At 35.6% G+C, this 18040-nt stretch overlaps 1 protein-coding gene across 1 annotated transcript in view; it reads right to left on the bottom strand.

Annotated features, from left to right (window-relative positions):
* MTF2 (metal response element binding transcription factor 2) overlaps positions 1-18040 on the bottom strand; it is a 55978-nt gene that overhangs the window by 17949 nt on the left and 19989 nt on the right. The window contains exons 2-6 of the mRNA XM_021690310.2: positions 6228-6426; positions 6022-6103; positions 1933-2028; positions 1596-1696; positions 1059-1207 (exon numbers count right to left, since the gene is read on the bottom strand). Coding sequence (XP_021545985.2) covers positions 1059-1207; positions 1596-1696; positions 1933-2028; positions 6022-6103; positions 6228-6426 — 627 coding nt within the window. The remainder of the gene's footprint in view (positions 1-1058; positions 1208-1595; positions 1697-1932; positions 2029-6021; positions 6104-6227; positions 6427-18040) is intronic.

Here is an 18040-nt window from a genome sequence, read left to right as displayed (position 1 = left end):
TGACTAACCCAGCATTCTAAACAGTACCCTTGTCGGGGTGCCTGGATGGCTCAGTCGGTTAAGCGTCTGCCTTTGGCTCAGGTCATGATCTTGGGGTCCTCGGACTGAGCCCCGAGTCTGGCTCCCCACTCGGCAGGAAGTCTGCTTATCCCTCTCCCTTTGCCCCATCCCCAACTCATGTGCTCTTTCTCTCTCTTAAATAAATAAATAAAATCTTTAAAAAAATAAACAGCACCCTTGTCTTAAGAGAAACACTGAGTCTGAGAGGAAGAAGGACACAAGAAAACAATAATTACAATTTAAAGAGTGAAATACGATTCACTAGCATTTTTTTAAATGTACTACAAAATACATGATTTACAACTTGGCTTAATATGAGCTTATACCAAAAAAAAAAAAAAGAATTAGAGGTATTAGTTGACCACAAACCCAAAATGAGCAAAAAAAAATTTAAGAGGACAACCCAAGAGAAGTAATAAATAGAATCTTTCTTTGCAACAACAGAAGCATAATGTTCTGAACTCTAATAGCCCAATTATATTCTGGGAGACTACTCCTGGAATTTTCTAATTTTCTAATCATAACACCGTATTTCAAGAGTAACTTTCAAAACCTAGAGCGCAACAAAGACAGAGGTTAGAAGTCATGTCACAAAGAATGTTTGATGATAATGGGAGATTTTAACCTGGAAAAAAACACTACACTATTGGTGTGAGTCACGGGAACAAGAAATATGATCGCTGGATTGAAATATTTTAGAGTTACCTTCTAAGAGAGATAAAATGTATCTGTTTAGTTCCAAAAAGAAAACTAAGACCAGTGATCAGAAGTTAAAGGTAAATTTCTAACCATTCTTGGTTAGAACTCAGATTCACTTATTTAGCTAACATCTAATGATACAGATGAATATAACTACGACCTCTAAATTTTCTGCCCTAATTTTCTTTATTGACACTTCCATGCATTTACAATTCACTATCAATCCCACACCACAATCAGTAACAAAAATAAGATAATATAAACAAAAATCACGTAAAGGGCATGAAATAACTACTTACTCTCCAGGGCCTCCACAATAGCAATAACATTGCTGGACATTGGTTTTATGACCTGCATCCCATTCAAGGTCTGCCACACTATAGGGTAATGTCTGCTTCATGACTTGCAATGCTTTGGCATTTGGTCCTTTCTTAAGCGCACCACCCCTCTATATTAGAGGGAAAAAGTTATTTAAACAAATGAAGGATAAAATTTTAAATACAATTCTTTAACATAAAAATGCTTCTGAAACTTCTGAAGAAATCTCCACTCTAAATTTCTTACCATATCACAAACTGTTTGACTAATAATAATCTTTATTTTGTTGTCTTTCATATTATTGCCCCAATTCCAAGACCACTCACTATCAGAAAATAAGTGCAAGGATACCTCCAAGTCACTTTAAGCATCATTAGTCAAACAATAAGCCTCACCTCTTTCTACCCAGCACTGATTGTTCATTTCAGTCACATAAACTTTCAACGTATACAATCATTACGTTGAGAGTGCCTTACAAATTCCATTTAGGGCTTTAGCCCGAAACACTTAAAAGATACCTTTGTTGTTGTTGCAAAAACACACTGCCGACAGAGCCATTTTTCATCTGAATCAATCACACTGGAATCAATATGAGGTGTGTGACACAACTGATGATATCCTTAATATCAAAAAAAGCATAAAGCAAATTCTATTTTATTAATAAATACTGCAACACAATTTCAAGAAGGCATTTTAGTATTCTTCTCCTACATTAATATATTTACAATTGATGAATAAATTTATGATAACAGCTTCAAGTTACCAATGTAAAGTATTTTTAATCATTAATCTTCAACAGGAGCATTAAGTATGTAATAAAACTTTTTGACAAGATTAAAAGAAATCAATGTTTACCTTGGCCACACTTATCACATATAACCATTTCATTGGGAGCTTCTGAATACTCTTCTTGACATATTGTACAGACCATTTCCCCACTTCCAGTGGCTCCTAAAATGTTTAAAACATACATTAAAAGATAGTCATAATAAAGAAGTATTTCATATACCAAAACTACTTTTTTGACTCTGTGGGTAGCCCATACTGGCAATGTTTATTCACTAAATTACAATGATTTCTCCTCAAGACAAAGTACTACCCACAAAATGCTATCTCTATGCACCCTGTGTCCCTCCCATCTAACATTCCTACTCCCCTGGGGGGTAAGGAAATGCAATGTTTTGTGAACACTTGAACTACTCTCCAGAACACACATCTACCTATATACATGTATCCACCCACCCTATACTCTCTGCCATCATAAGACTAAAGAAAAAGGGCAAAGAAGGTATGTCGATGACTTCTTTCTTTCTACATTTCTTTTTATTTACTGACTTATGAAAGAAGATGAACCCCAATTATTTAATCTCCAGCTTCAGAATTCTGGAAATATGCTGTCCAATGAAGTCTCCTAACAAAATCTCAGTGCAACAAATGTTAAGGTGTTCCACAGTTATTAATTATATTTTTTACCTTACTAGGTAAATTATTTCTTCTTTAGGCATTTTTGCTCTAAAAACAATTTTATTCCATAAAATTAAGAATATGATTTTAACACTCTAACATCATTATTCCCAATAGTCTCTTCTCCTCAATTTCACAGTTAAACTACATGGTATATTCATATGCCAACAATAATAAAAAGGTACTATTCTGTGCTATCAGCCAAGCACTGTTAGGTTCTTGACATATATTGTTTTGTTTAATTCTACAACTTATTACATAAGTATCTTGTTATTATAGAGAGGAACTGAGGTTCAGAAAGATAAAGTAACTAACCCAAGGACCCTCAGAAAGTATCAAGGTAGGATTCGAATTCAGATATGCCAGAGTCCATATTCTCTCCACTCTAAGATCTTTTCTTTCATCTATATTTTGTAATATTTTTTCTATCAAAAGTATTGTTCACACTATTTTCAAAATTATAATTTCTAATAGCTGCATAATATTCTATCCAGTAGAAATAACCAAATTTACTTTATTACACCTCTACTCTTAGATATGTAAGTTACCAAATTTTTTGTTTGTTCATTTTTTGCATTTTTCCTTGTTTATTTTGGTCTCTTGTCCGCTCTTCCTACCTCTCCCAGGCTTTGTTTACTTCCTTGTACACTTGGAAGGAAATGGCCTGCATAGCTTCTGAGTTTACGGCTCCAGTCAGGAGAGCAACCGGATCGAGCCTGGCACCTCTCAGTCCAAATCAGCAATTCCCTAAAAAAGGACTGATGGCCCCGGGTTTTATCTTATATATATCAAATTTTTTGTTGTTGTTAAAATAAAACTACAGTAAATATTTTCCACCTAACATTTTCACTTTTGAATTATTTCTTTTGAATAAATTGCTAGAACTGAGTATGCAGTATCGATTAAAGAATATAAAACATTAATGCAACTATTAAAGTAATATCCAAAATAAAAACTATTTTCACAGAAACCATATTAGGTGTTAAAATTTAAAATCCTTCTAAATATATTTGTTTTAACCTATCTCCCTTTTATAATACACATTTCTTTGACTACTAATATGACTCTCTCTACATAAGTTTATTTACATAAACTTTTAAAATAATCTTATTAGGGATGCCTGGGTGGCTCAGTCATTAAGCGTCTGCCTTCGGCTCAGGTCATGATCCCAGCATCCTGGGATCGAGCCCCCCATCAGGCTCCCTTCTCAGCGGGGAGCCTGCTTCTCCCTCTGCTTCTCCCTCTCCTGCTCCCCCTGCTTGTGCTCTCTCTGTCAAATTAATAAATAAAATCTTTAAAAAATAAATAAATAGGGGCACCTGGGTTGCTCAGTCATTACGCATCTGCCTTCGGTTCAGGTCATGATCCCAGGGTCCTGGGATCGAGCCCCACATCGGGCTCCCTGCTCAGTGGGAAGCCTGCTTCTCCCTCTGCCTGCCGCTCCCCCTGCTTTGTGCTCTCTCTCTGACAAATAAATAAAATCTTAAAAAAATAAATCTTATTAAACGGGTGAAATTAGTCCAATTTATTAAGTTATTATGATACATATATATTATTAGGTTTCTTATAGGAAGAAAATTACTAAAGCTACTCTCCACACTGAAATCTGCCATAATGCAGTATTCAGTTTCACTTCCTCATTCTACAGCAACTCCAATTACATGTGCGCTATTTTCTGGGTGCTATAAAGAGTTAAATAGGGGTGCCTGGGTGGTGCAGTCAGTTAGGAATAGGACTCTTGGTTTCAGCTCATGTCATGATCTCAGGATCATGGGATCAAGCTCTGCATTGGGCTCTGCACTCAGTGCAGAGTCTGCTTGAGTTTCTCTCTCCCTCTCCCCCTTCCCCCCATGTGTGTGCACACACACTCTCTCTCTCTCCTACTGTCTCAAATAAATAAATCTTTTTTAAAAAAGAGTTAAATAGCCAAGAGCAATTCTTTTTTCTTTTCAATTCTAAGGATAATTAAAAAAGCCAGTGAGCAAAAGCAATCACAGACCACTAAACTGATAATACTGGGTGGAACACATGTTGGACAGTACCCTTCACCTTCACAACTTTCTATATGTATGACTGGCTTTCTTCTTCCTGTCTGCAAGGAAGGAAGGAATGGATTGGGGGCGGGGGGGAGACAGACAAATAAATCTGTATTTAACCTGCAAGAACCCTGAAAAGTTGAAAGGGACTCATAACTAATAGGGGAACAGAAGCAGTATAACATGTTTCAGTCCTACCACAAAGACCCATGTTTATAAAGTAAAAAAGAAAAGATAATTCTGTATGCGGGGTAACAAAATGTGCTCAATATAACTACTGTTGGAGATCTCCTATCCTTTTCCTATCCCTTTTCTCAGTGACTCCTCAATTTCAGATTCAAAACAATTTCAGAACTTCAAACTGATCAATCCCAAGAACTATAAGAAGTTTCTCTTGAAAGACATTTTACTAGAGTAAGAGCTAAGCCCTGAGTAATCAACTATGTACATGGTAATTAGAACATTTAATTCTTTTACAAAACTTTCTTATTCTTTAAAAAAATTAAGAGTGAAATCAAGAAATAGAACACACAGTAGTAACCTACCATAGAGTTCCACTTGGGATTCAAATTAAAAACCCAATCACTAAATACTGTAGAAAGGTATCCACCCTTTAGGGGAAGAAAATTTACATCTCCTTTCTAGGAGATATGAAACACAGGTCTTAGTGCAGGCCTATTAACTCAATAAAAAAAAAAAAAAGGCAGGGCTTCGGTGTGCAGCTAAAATACTCAGATTTTTAATACTCGTAATTTATAAATCACTTTTCATGAGAGAAATACCTAGAACAACACCTTTACTTAGCAGATTCAAAGGGCATACAGCAATTATATAGACTATTACAATAATAAAATAGAAAGCATTACAAAAAACATACCTATAACAATACCTGTATTCACTTTTACTGGCATACAAATATAGCCTCATTTTCCCATCTAAACATTAAAACCCCTAATCAAATGGCCATTTCAAATCATTCTTATTAATGAATACTTCTAGTACTCTAAACCTGTTTAATATGTCCTAATTTCCCCCAAGTCATCTGGCAAATAGTATGTTCTCAATAAATACTAGCTCTCTACATTACGTTTACTAAATATAAGCAGGTAACAGTTAAGTTGAAGCCCAAAGTGTTACCCATATTAGTGGCCAAAAATTTTTCTTCAAAGTTATTATCAGATGGGCCCTAACAATAGTTCATAGATGTGCATCACTGATGCATCTGTTCTTTAGTCTATCTCTACTCTAACAAGAATAATTCCTGTTCTTTCAGGGTCTATGACATAGATTATAACTCCTTGAGGACTACGAAGAGTACATTTCCTCAAAAGTGATTCTGAGTTACCTTAATATACTGTACTCAACAAAAAACACTAGAAAGTGACAGGCTAAAGAAAATCAAATTTTAGTGTAAATCATGTTCAAGAGAAATAGTAGCACCTGCCTGTTTGAATGTCCTTCCAGAGAACCCAGGATTTAGAACTGTCTTCAAATATGATGAAGCAGCTCTGTTTCAATATGTTTATCTGAAATACAGAGGAATATTTATGGTGATTTCTTTGTAAGTCAAAAACATGAAGTTAAATTTAAATTCAAAATTATTAAAAGTTTACTGCAAAAAACAGCAAAAGATATATAAAGGTAACCTGCCTTTTTGATAGTTCCAAGATAAAACAAGCCATCTGACCATCTAGCTAGGACATCCTGACCCTCTTCAAATTTACATGCTGGCTTTTTGACTTTATGTCCATCCTGTAAAGACAGCTTGGTCAAGGATGTTGGGGTCTTTTGGTTTCGACGTAAAGGAGACCGCTTGTGGACCAGTGAATTACCTGCCCCTGTAGAGTCTCTGTTTAGGAAATAAAAGACCATATACAAGATTAACTTACTTATAGAGCTTATTTATATACCAGTGATATGTTTTATATATTAATCAAAAATTCTGATTTATTAAAAACCTTAAATTGGGGGAAAATATAATAGGTACCTCAAATCACAAATACTCTCTAGGAATAAATAACTTTAAAAGAAAATGACAGGTGTTCTCAAAATTCATTCAGTGCCTACCCTTACTGAGACAAGGATTCAACAATCACTCTAAGATCACACATATTCAGGGCAGCTATTATCAAAATAACAACTCTAAGTGGAAGTGGGTCATGAGCAAAGGATGCCTTAAATCTCATGACTGGATTTAGATAAACTAAAAGAAGTTACATGGCACAATTTCATAAGCACATGAAAAGGAATAAAAATGATTATGCCACATGTAGTGAAAACACACTAACCGGTGACTTTGGGGTAGTTGGGGATATTCAACTCATTGGAAGAGTAGTCATGACCTCCTTACAGGGAACCACTACTGAATTAAGTCTTGTTTATTGATGGGAATGTGTCCCAAGTCCCTCAAATATAGACTAGTTTAAAAAAATTAAGAACCACCAATTACACAAAATCATACTCAAATGAGAGGTATAACATCATTTACATTTTTTAAGCAAAAGACCCCAAAATTATGTATTCCAAAATTACATTATAATTTGTATATTAGTAATTCCATAAACAGCATAGCATAACCACAGCATAACTACTATCAACTTTTCCTCAAAGGTAACAAAGCACTGTTTAGTTTCATTTTCTTAACTTAGATGCTTTACTAATTAAACATACCACAATGTATAAAATGAGACAGAGAATAATTCAAAAGTAGATTGTATAAAAGTTAAATAAAAATAAAACAAGTGGGGAAGAAAAAAAGTTTCAATACCTAGGAATTGGGACTAGCTAATTTCAATACCTAAGAATACACAAATCCTAGGAAATTCTGTCATGAGCTTCAACATGAATGAACCTTGAAGACATTACGCTAAGCAAAAGGAGTCAGACAAAAAAGAATAAATATTATATAATTCCACTTATATAATGTAACTAGAGTATCAAATTCATAGAGACAGAGAGCAGAATGGTGGTTGCCTAGGGCCAGGAGGAGGTCTGCATGCAGAGTTAGTGTTTAAGGGGTAGCAGAGTTTCAGTGTGAAAGATACACTACATTTTTTTTCTTCAAGTTTTTATTTAAATTCCAGTTAATTAAAAAATAAAATAAAATAAAGTCTAGTTAGTTAATATACAGTGTAATATTAGTTTCACATGCAGAATTTAGTGATTCATCACTTACGTACAACACCCACTTCACAAGTGCCCTATCATCGATTTAACCCACCCCACTACCTACCTACCCTCCAGTAATGAAAGACATACTACAAAGATATCCAAAGGAATAATGATTGATATCATCCCAAATTTGCTGCAAACCATTAATCTACACATCCAAGAAGCTCAACAAACTCCAAGTAGGACAAATGGCAAAGTGACCTATACCCAGATTTACCACAGTAAAAATGCTGAGAGAGAAAGAAAAAGAACTCATCACATACAAGGAAACTCCAGTAAAAATAATTTCTCATCAGAAACAATGAAGGCCAGAAGGCAGCGAGATCCTATATTCAAAGTGCTGAAAGAAAAAACTGTCAACCTAGAATCTTATACCCAGCAAAGTTGCCTTTCAAAAATGAAAGCAAAATAAAGATAATCTAGGATAAACAAAACTGAGAGAATTGTTGCTAGCAGAGCCACCTTACAAGAAATACTAAAGGAAGTTCTTAATAAGGTTGAAAGCCAGTAAACCAAAGTAGAAATACAAATCAACACACCAAAAAAAACCAAAGAGCACTTGTAAAGGTAATTAAGTAATATTGTGAATGTCTTTTATAACAGTATAAATGCATATTTCTTCTAACTCAAGTATATGGAACAATATGTGTATAATTGAATTATAAGGCCTATAACATATTTGGCAATAACAGCACAAAGGTGGTAGTGGGAAAAAAAATTGTATTAAAGTAAAGAAATGACACCAGATAGTTATATCAACCCATAGGAACAAACGAAGAAAACCAAAAATGGTAAATAAGAAAGTAAATGTAAGTGAAGTATGTCACTTCAAGGAAATATCTGCCCAATACCCATGTTAGTCACTGTTTCAAGTAAAAATGGTATTCCATGAAAAAGCTGCTACTTCAGCTGACAACTCAAATAATGACATAAATATCCTATCTATACTTCCTATTTCATCACACATGACATTAAAAATCTAAAACTCAGGGGCACCTGGGTGGCTCAGTCAAGCATCTGCCTTCAGCTCAGGTCATGACTTTGGGGTGCTGGGATGGAGCCCTGCGTCAGGCTCCCTGCTCAGGAGGGAGGCTGCTTCTCCCTCTGCCCCTCCCCCTGCTCGTGCTCCCTCTCTCAAATAAATAAATAAAATTTTTAAAAAATATATAAACTCAAAGTTTAGTAAAAACAACTTTTACTGAAAAAAGTTTCACATCAGGAATGTTCTTAAGTGAAATAGGGTTTTCTGTGTATGCGTGCATTTTGGTGGGTTCTGGGGGGGTTTTTTGGTTTTTGTTTTTTTACTGTGTGTGCTCAACAATGAAGAATACTGCCTTGTTTCATGCTAAGGCGCACAGCAGTTTGACCAAACATTGTTTTCATGCCATCTGTACAGATAGACACAATGAGAAAGGCAAATAACATCTAAGTATTATGAAAATAATTTTGACCTTTCAGACTCCTACCAGGATCCATGGATCACACTGTGAGAACCATGCTCCAAATAAAGAATATATGTTGCCATATATCTAAATAAAGGGAATGTGTCTGCTATAGACAGCTGTGAGGAAAAGGCATTTAGTATGATAAGGGGTTAAAAGTCTGACAAGACGAGTGCCAGAGAGAAGTAAAATGGAGGATGAATCTACCATTAATTCTACCAACAGGAGTGCTCAAGGCTAGGCTGAGAACCTTCTTTCTCCAGACACAAAAACAATTTAATGTTTTCATTCACAATATTAAAATGATTCTATCAGCAAGCACTTTCTGGAAAACTATAAATCCAGGGGTCACTTGAGGGATTTTGCTTTCCTTAAAGAAACTAACCAAAGCCTGAACAACGTAATTAATTATAGGTGAAAGATGACTTCAATAGAATGCCAAGGTGGCTACTGGGACCTAGAATCTTCCAATTCTAGACTGGTAAATGTACAAAAATCAAAACTGCAACCATTCCCAGATTGGTTTTGTATGCTGTGCTATTGCTTCAACAAATTATTTTTCACGATGGTCTCCCATCTTACTCTCTTAAAATGTTGTAAGGATCTTTGAGGAAAAAGAAAACTAAAATTCCCTTGATCCCTTGTGCTCCCTGCTCCCTTCCACCACTCCTCCTATTTCTTTCCTCCCATTCACAGCCAAACCTTTGGAGGAAATTTATACACTCTTAACTCTCTCTCTACTATAGTCTTCCCCATTTTTCAGCCCACTGCAACACACATCACCATTCCCTCACCCAAACACTCCACCAAAAACAGGGAATGTGTCTTACTCTTCACAGTTGTATTCCTCAATACTCTGCCTAGGGCATGATACATAAAAGGCAGAAAGGTCATATGGAATTTATAAAGTTCAAGCTCAATTCAAGAAAAATCTATATTTAAGAGTTTAATTATTTCTAAAAATGATTGCATGCACAAATAATCTGTTTTGTTCTGAATAAACAATAGAATCTAATTCACATACTACAACAAATACACACCAATCTTTTATTCACATGAACATAAATTATATATAGAACTGCATTAATAAACAGGTATTTATAAACAGTCTTATTCATTTAAAATTTTCTGCCCAAAGAAACTTTACAAAAAATAAAGCAAGAAAGTAAAGCAAATGACCAATGATAGCATAACTCAAACATAACCAAGATAAACTCTGTACATTTATCCCACCCAAGGTAATTTCTCCCATTATTGTCACTGATTACTTCCCTCCTCTCTAGAATGTGACCTTTATTAGAAGCCAAATTAGTTTTTCTAATTTTAGAATTTATTATTTCCCTTCTGATTAAAGATAACCATAAGATAGTAAAATAATACAGAAAGAGTGAAAAGTGAAAATTCCCCATGCTTTCTCCCACAAAAGAACGGTTAATCTCCTGACTTTTCTTATGTATATACCACATACACAGACATAATTCATATAAATGTTTTAAAGAGTGGAAATTACATATACTCTTCTATAATTTTCCTCACACAATAATTTATCTTGGACAATGTAATATCCATCTATAGAAGTATAAAACAAAAGTATGTAAGATCATCTTTTCTTCAAATGCTAAGCTACTTTCCAACTACTACCCAACTGAGGAACATTTAGTATGTTTCCATTGTTTTACTATTACAAGCAATATAAAGCTCATCCTTTCTTTTATTTTTTTAAGTATTCCTGCTACTACACAAGAAAAATTCAGAGAATAATTACTACAACAAAGAATATACACATTTTTCCTTTTTGCTGTGGAAAATTACAAACATGCAAAAGCAGACTAAACAAGTATAACAAACCATCAGGTATTCACCATTCAGTTTCAAGTATCATCTCATGACCAATACTATTTCATTTAAACACCCCATTCCCCAACCTACATTATGTATGTATTTTAACTGACAATGTCAAATGAATCTCAAAAAAAGCAGTCTCACTGACACTACCAGAACAGCACTTGAAGGCCCATTACTTCAACAGTATTTATCCTTCTGCTACTTGGCAGACAACACATACATACACACACAAACACACACACAAAATATTTCTATCTACAGTTCTATTATTATTAGAAAAGGATTTTTTCCATAGGTTTGTTAATTTGTACGTCTTCTGGAAACAGCAGATATTCTCTGCCTTTTTTTTAAACTAAAATGTTCGTCTTTTTCATAATGACTTAAGAGCACTTTATGTATTATGAATAAATAACACTTTGTTATACATGTTGGAAATACTTTTCCCAGCTCATACACTATAAAAGTGCCATGACAAAGACTTTTTGATAGGGGGATCAGTACTTGTGGGTGTTCAGTTGACTCTGGTCAGTAATTACAAAGCTGTATGTCTCATCTTGCATCCAGGCTGCCTTGCCTATTTAAGAAGTAAGACCAGAGAAAATTTAAACAGAAAACCAAAACAAATAAAGGAGTTGGTTTGCATGCCCCTTTCTTAAGCTGTGTACTCCCAACCTCTGTTGTTGGGTTATGTAAGGTATTCATGTTCTTCCTAACGCCCATTCAATCTCTAGTCCACAACTTTTCATTTTACATGATGTTAAGAGTGTCTGTAATAGTGTTGCTTCTCCCAAACGGAGTTAAAGTTCAATTTCACTCTATTTGGCAGATAATCTTTAGTGTATAAATTCAGTGCAGTTCCAATTAATTGAAGCAGGATTTTTTTAGGTCAAACATTTTATAAAATTTGTAAAACAAAAAACAAAAAACAAAAACAAAGAAACAAAAAACCCTACTAAACTAAACTAAAAATCCATAGAATAGTTAAGTCAACTTCTAAAAGAAGAACAAAGAAAGAGGGGAAGACTCACCCTACCAAATATTGTGACACATTCCAGAGAAAAACTATTCCATACAGGTAAAGAACAGACAATAAGATTATTACAACAGAATAGGTATCTCCAAAATAGTTTCATTTAAGGGAAGTGGATGTATGACAAAAGTAACACCACAAATCAGTACAGGAAGGACATATTATTTAGTAAATAGTATTGGGGAAAATGATTCACTTAAATGGAGAAGCTGTCCTCCTAATTCACAATACACAAAAAGATGAATTATAGATGGATTAAAGACATTAAAATAAATGTAAAACTTGAAACATAACTAGAAAATATAGAATATTGTTATGACAACTGATGAATTATTGAACTCTACATCTGAAACTAATGATGTACTATATGTTGGCTAATTGAATTAAAAAAAAAAAGAAAGATGCTTGTTATGATCTTAGAAGCAGAGCATACATACAACATTTAAAATCCTGCAAATATGTTGTTGAAAGCAGAACGAAATTTATAGCACAATTATCATTTATGCAAACTGAAAACATACATATATAATACCACATATTTTACAAGGACATATATTAAGTATTTTCAAGTGGGTATGTTAAGACAATTGGTAAGTGAGAATAGAGATCTGACTGAGAATTGGGGAAACTGGACATGTCCTGACCAGAGACCTGTGATGATGTAGTATACTTTTTTCTGTTACTAAGATCTAACTCAATTACATCAGCTCCTCATACCACACAATACAGATTAACAAAATAGCAGGAATCAAGTCATATTTCCATAATGGTCACAAGCATGATCACTATTTGCTATCTGCTTTTACTATTTGACAACACACACATAAAGAATACTTCTATCTAAAAATAATATTTCTATCTATAATACTACTACTTAGAGAAGCATTTTTTTTCTTCACAGCTACTGATAACCATCTTAAGAGAGATTGCCTGGAAAAAGTCTCCTCCCTTGAAACCAAATGGAAAACCAGGAGTTCAAGCTACTTCTTTCTTGGTTTACTACTCCCACAATAAATAAGACCCTAATTCAGGAACTTGGGAATTAGATGAATAATTCAAATAGTGTGGTCTTTTTTTTCTCCAATTTATTCCCCCAGCTAACAAGAAAACTATCTCTAAGGACTACTATGAGGCCAATATTAAAAACATGGGTTGAGGACTTGATACAGTTTAATTTCTGAATAACTGGCAGAAGAAATATGAAAAAATTCACTTTTAGTTTAATTATTTTTCCTTCAATTAATATTTAATGAATATCTGTTCTAGGCCTGGTGAATAAGAGAGTCAAGATCCCTATCTTCAGAGCCCAAGATTTTGATAGGAAAGAATCAGCTAGACCTTCCTTCTTAAGGCTCCTTTCCTGATTCAACCCCACCCACTAAATTCAGGTTAGATGCGCTCTTGTATGCACTAGTTTTCCCATCAATATACTTCTAACACTCTATTCTATTTGCCTACTTACTTATCTTCATCTACTCCCCACTCCCTAAACAGTTTGTATTCTAAGGGGGAAAATGATTGTCCCACTTTGTTTACTACTCCTTCCCCAGAACCTAGCCTAGTGCCCAGAATGTATTAGGAACACAATAAATAATCAGTAAATTACCAGTAATACCTGGTAATTTAATTAAAGGCAATCTCTAAAGAGTCAAATGCCACTACCCCAACATAGGACTCATCTTCCCAGAAGGAACTTTCATCGCTCTGCTGCTGAGTTTCCCTCCTCTTCTCTGACAACCCAATCAGCCACAACTGATCCACCACAACCATGTCTCTAAGTACCCCTGCCACTACTCTTTCAACCCATGAAGTTCCACTTGGCAGTAAAGGAAGGAAAACCTAGTCTCACTTTGCACTGCCACCCCCCACTGGAGCACTCCTCTTACTGACTCACCCCAGTCCAAAAAATCATATGAGTATGCAACCGCAGGAAATGACAGGCACTGCTGTGAAAGAGAAGAAAATATCGATTCTGCTGCTATCTTAATCTTTTATCTGCCTCATGTCCCGACCAATCTCATCTCTTGAAAAGCAAAAGCTGCCATTTATCCCAGGCTCTTTCCCACAATTTCTTCCCTTCTCTGGGAAAAGTTTGTAGTACATGTGTGGGTGAATCACATGTGAACGACATAATGTAACCTAACAACAGTGCCACTTTTGCCAGAATCTTTCACGATATAGTTAAATTCATGAGGCCATTCAGCGCCAAAGTAGGGCCCAGGTACAAGCAGAAGGCAATCTACTGAAGCTTGGGCCCACATTAAAGCTATGAGGAAAGAATTCTCTTTTATCTCTTGCAGAAGGTATAAGTAAAACGAAGCTTGGCGCTGGTTGAATTCCTCCTGGTTGAGGTTTCCTTGAAAGTAGAACATCAAAGGGGACCAGGGTCAGACCGAAAGAACAGAAATCATAAAGCAGGCAGCTTAATGACCGGCTCTACTCTAATCCTTAGTTTTAGAAATTATAAAAACATAACAATGCATACTTTTAAAAATTCAAGTAGATAGAAAGGTTTAAAACAAAATGCAGTAGTTGCCCACCCATCCCTTTCCACATCCCAATCCTGCTCTCCAGAGGCTGGTGCTAATCTTAACTCTTTCAGCTATTTATTCTGGGAGGTACCTCCATAGTTCTAAATAATGTGCACATTTCTCTTTTTAATTGATCTAATTCACATCTGACTTATAAAAAATCATAACTAACAATTCCCAACCTCTACAATCTTATTGAACTAATTTCATTAAATCAATACTGTGCTTTAACTAATTAACACTGTAAATATGGGGTGCCTGGGTGGCTCAGTCATTAGGCATCTGCCTTCAGCTCAGATCATGATCCTAGGGTCCTGGGATTGAGCCCCGCATTAGGCTCCCTGCTCCACGGGGAGCCTGCTTCTCCCTATCCCACTCCCCCTGCTTGTGTTCCCTCTCTAGCTGTGTCTCTGTGTGTCAAATAAATAAATAAAACCTTTAAAAAAAACTGTAAATATTAATCACTGCAAAGCTAAATGGCACACTCTCATTAAATAATCTTTTTTATTAAACGTTTTATTTTTCCTGCAATTGCTCATTAATGTGTTCCTTTATTTCCTCTGTTTCAAACTGTCAAGAATACGGGCGCCTGGGTGGCTCAGTCAGTTAAGCATCTGCCTTCAGCACGGGTCTTGATCTCAGGGTCCTAGGATCAAGGCCCGCGTCAGGCTCCCTGCTCAGCAGGGAGTCTGCTTCTCCTTCTCCCTCTGCCCCTCTCTCTGCTCAAGCTGTCTCTCTCTGTCTCTCCCCCTCTCAAACAAATAAAATCTTTAAATTGTCAAGAATAATTCCAAACCTTTCTTTCCTCTACAGGTAGCTCTTATTTCTAGAGCTCTCCACGTTCCTGCACCACTCTGCACTAATTACTCTCTAGGCCTTATCATCTTCAAAGCTTCTCTTATCACTCTATTTTCTTGATTGCATATTCTTTTGCTATAGCAAGGGCTTGCAATTAAAGGATGTATACATGTACATTTTTAAAAGATTTATTTAATTTTAGAGAGAGTGAGCATATGACAGCAAGCGCGGGGGGCGGGGTGCAGAAAGAAAGGGTGAGACAGTCTTAAGCAGACTCCGCACTGAGTGTGTAGCCTGATACAGGGCTCAATCCCACAACCCTGAGCTCATGACCTGAGTTGACACCAACAGTCGGACACTTAACCAACTGTGTCACCCAGGAACCTCTACAGGTAAATTTTCTGAGCCTTTATGTATCTCAATCCTAAACTCACAATGGACTGTTTCCTGGACACAGAATTTGATGTTGAAAATATTTTCCCTAAGAAGTTTGATGATATTCCTATTTATCCCATTTAACACTCAGCATCAATGATGAAAAATCTAATACTTCAGTAGAGGTATTTATTAAGAACTGAATAAATCACAGAGATAAAAGGTACAGAATAGGGAATACAGTCAATGATATTGTAATAGCAGTGTACAGCAACAGCTACACTTGTGGTGAGCAAAGCATAATGTATGAAGTTGTGGAATCGCTGCTGTATACCCAAAACTAATGTAATATTGTGTGTCAACTATAGGTCAATAAAAAAAAACATAAAATAAAATCAGAAATGAAAAAGGAGATATTAAAACTGATACCACTGAAATACAAAGGATTACTATAAACAATTATAAACCAATAAACTGGACAACCTAAAAGAAATAAAGTCCTAGAAACATACAACCTACCAAAACTGAATCATGAAGAAACAGAAAATCTAAACATACCAATTACCAGGAAGGAGATTAAATCAGTAATCAAAAAACTCCCAAAAAACAAAAGTCCCAAACCGGACATCTTCACTGGTGAATCCTACCAAACATTCAAAGAAGAATCTTCTCAAACTCTTCCAAAAAACAGAAAAATGAGAACACTTCCAAATTCATTTACGAGGTATTACCCTGATACTAAAACCAGACAAGGATGCTACTACAACAAAAGAAAATTACAGGGTAATATTCTTGATGAACACTGATGCAAATATCCTCAACAAAATATTAGTAAACTGAATTCAATAATACTTTAAAAGAATCATACACCATGATTATGTGGGATTTATTTCACAGATACAAGATGCTTCAACATCCACAAAAGTCAATGTGATACACCACATTAACAAAGAGAACAAAAATCATATGATCACAACAGATGCCGAAAAAGCATTTGACAAAAGTCAACATTCATTTGTAATAAAACTCTCACAAAGTGAGTATAGAGGGAACACACCTCAACATAATAAAGACCATTTATGACAAACCCACAGTTAACGTAATACTCAGCAGTGAAAAGCTGAAAACTTTTCCTCTAAGATCAGAAACAAGACAAGGATGCCCTCTTTCACCTATCTTCTTCAACACAGTATTGGAAGCAATAGCTGCAGCAATTAGCCCAAAGAAAGAAATGGAATCCAAATTAGAAAGGAAGAAGTAAACCTGTCACTATTTGCAGATGACATGATATTAGACATAGAAAATCCCTAGGACTCCACCAAAAAACTGTTAGGACTAATAAATGAATTCAGTAAAGGTGCAGGATACAAAGTTAATATATGAAAATCTGTTGTATTTCTATACACTAATAATAAACTATCAGAAAGAAAAACTAACAATTCCATTTACAATAGCACCAAAAAGAAAAAAAAAAATTCCTAGGAATAAATCAAACCAAAGAGATGAAGTATCTGTACACTAAGACTGTAACACTCAATGAAGGCAAATGAAGAAGACACAAATAAATAAAGATAGTTCATACCCATGGACCGGAAGAATACTGCTAAAATGTCCATACTACCCAAAGCAATCTACATACACATTCAAATACAACCCCTATCAAAATTCTAATGGCATTCTTCAAAGAAAAAGAACAATCCTAGGGGCACCTGGGGGGCTCAGTCGTTAAGCGTATGCCTTCGGCTTAGGTCATGATCCCAGGGTCCTGGAATCGAGCCCCGCATCGGCCTCCCTGCTCTGTGGGAAGCCTGCTTCTCCCTCTCCCGTCCCCCCCACTTGTGTTCCCTCTCTCGTTGTGTCTCTGTCAAATAAATAAATAAAATCTTTAAAAAAAGAGAACAATCCTAAAACTTGTTTGGAACCACAAAAAGCCAGAATAGCCAAAGCAATCTTGAGAACAAGAAGAACAAAGTTAGAGACACTGCACTTCCTGATTTCAAACTGTATTACAAAACTATAGTAATCAAAACAAGATGGTACTGGCATAAAAAGAGACACATACGTCAACAGAACAGAACAGAGCTCAGAAATAAATCCACACAGGGGCGCCTGGGTGGCTCAGTTGGTTAAGCGACTGCCTTCGGCTCAGGTCATGATCCTGGAGTCCCGGGATCGAGTCCCACATCGGGCTCCCTGCTCGGCAGGGAGTCTGCTTCTCCCTCTGACCCTCCTCCCTCTCATGCTCTCTGTCTCTCATTCTCTCTCTCTCAA

The sequence above is a fragment of the Neomonachus schauinslandi genome, chromosome 4, assembly GCF_002201575.2.
Source record: "Neomonachus schauinslandi chromosome 4, ASM220157v2, whole genome shotgun sequence".
In the NCBI taxonomy this organism is placed as follows: domain Eukaryota; kingdom Metazoa; phylum Chordata; class Mammalia; order Carnivora; family Phocidae; genus Neomonachus; species Neomonachus schauinslandi.
This window is presented reverse-complemented; position numbering and strand designations above follow the sequence as displayed.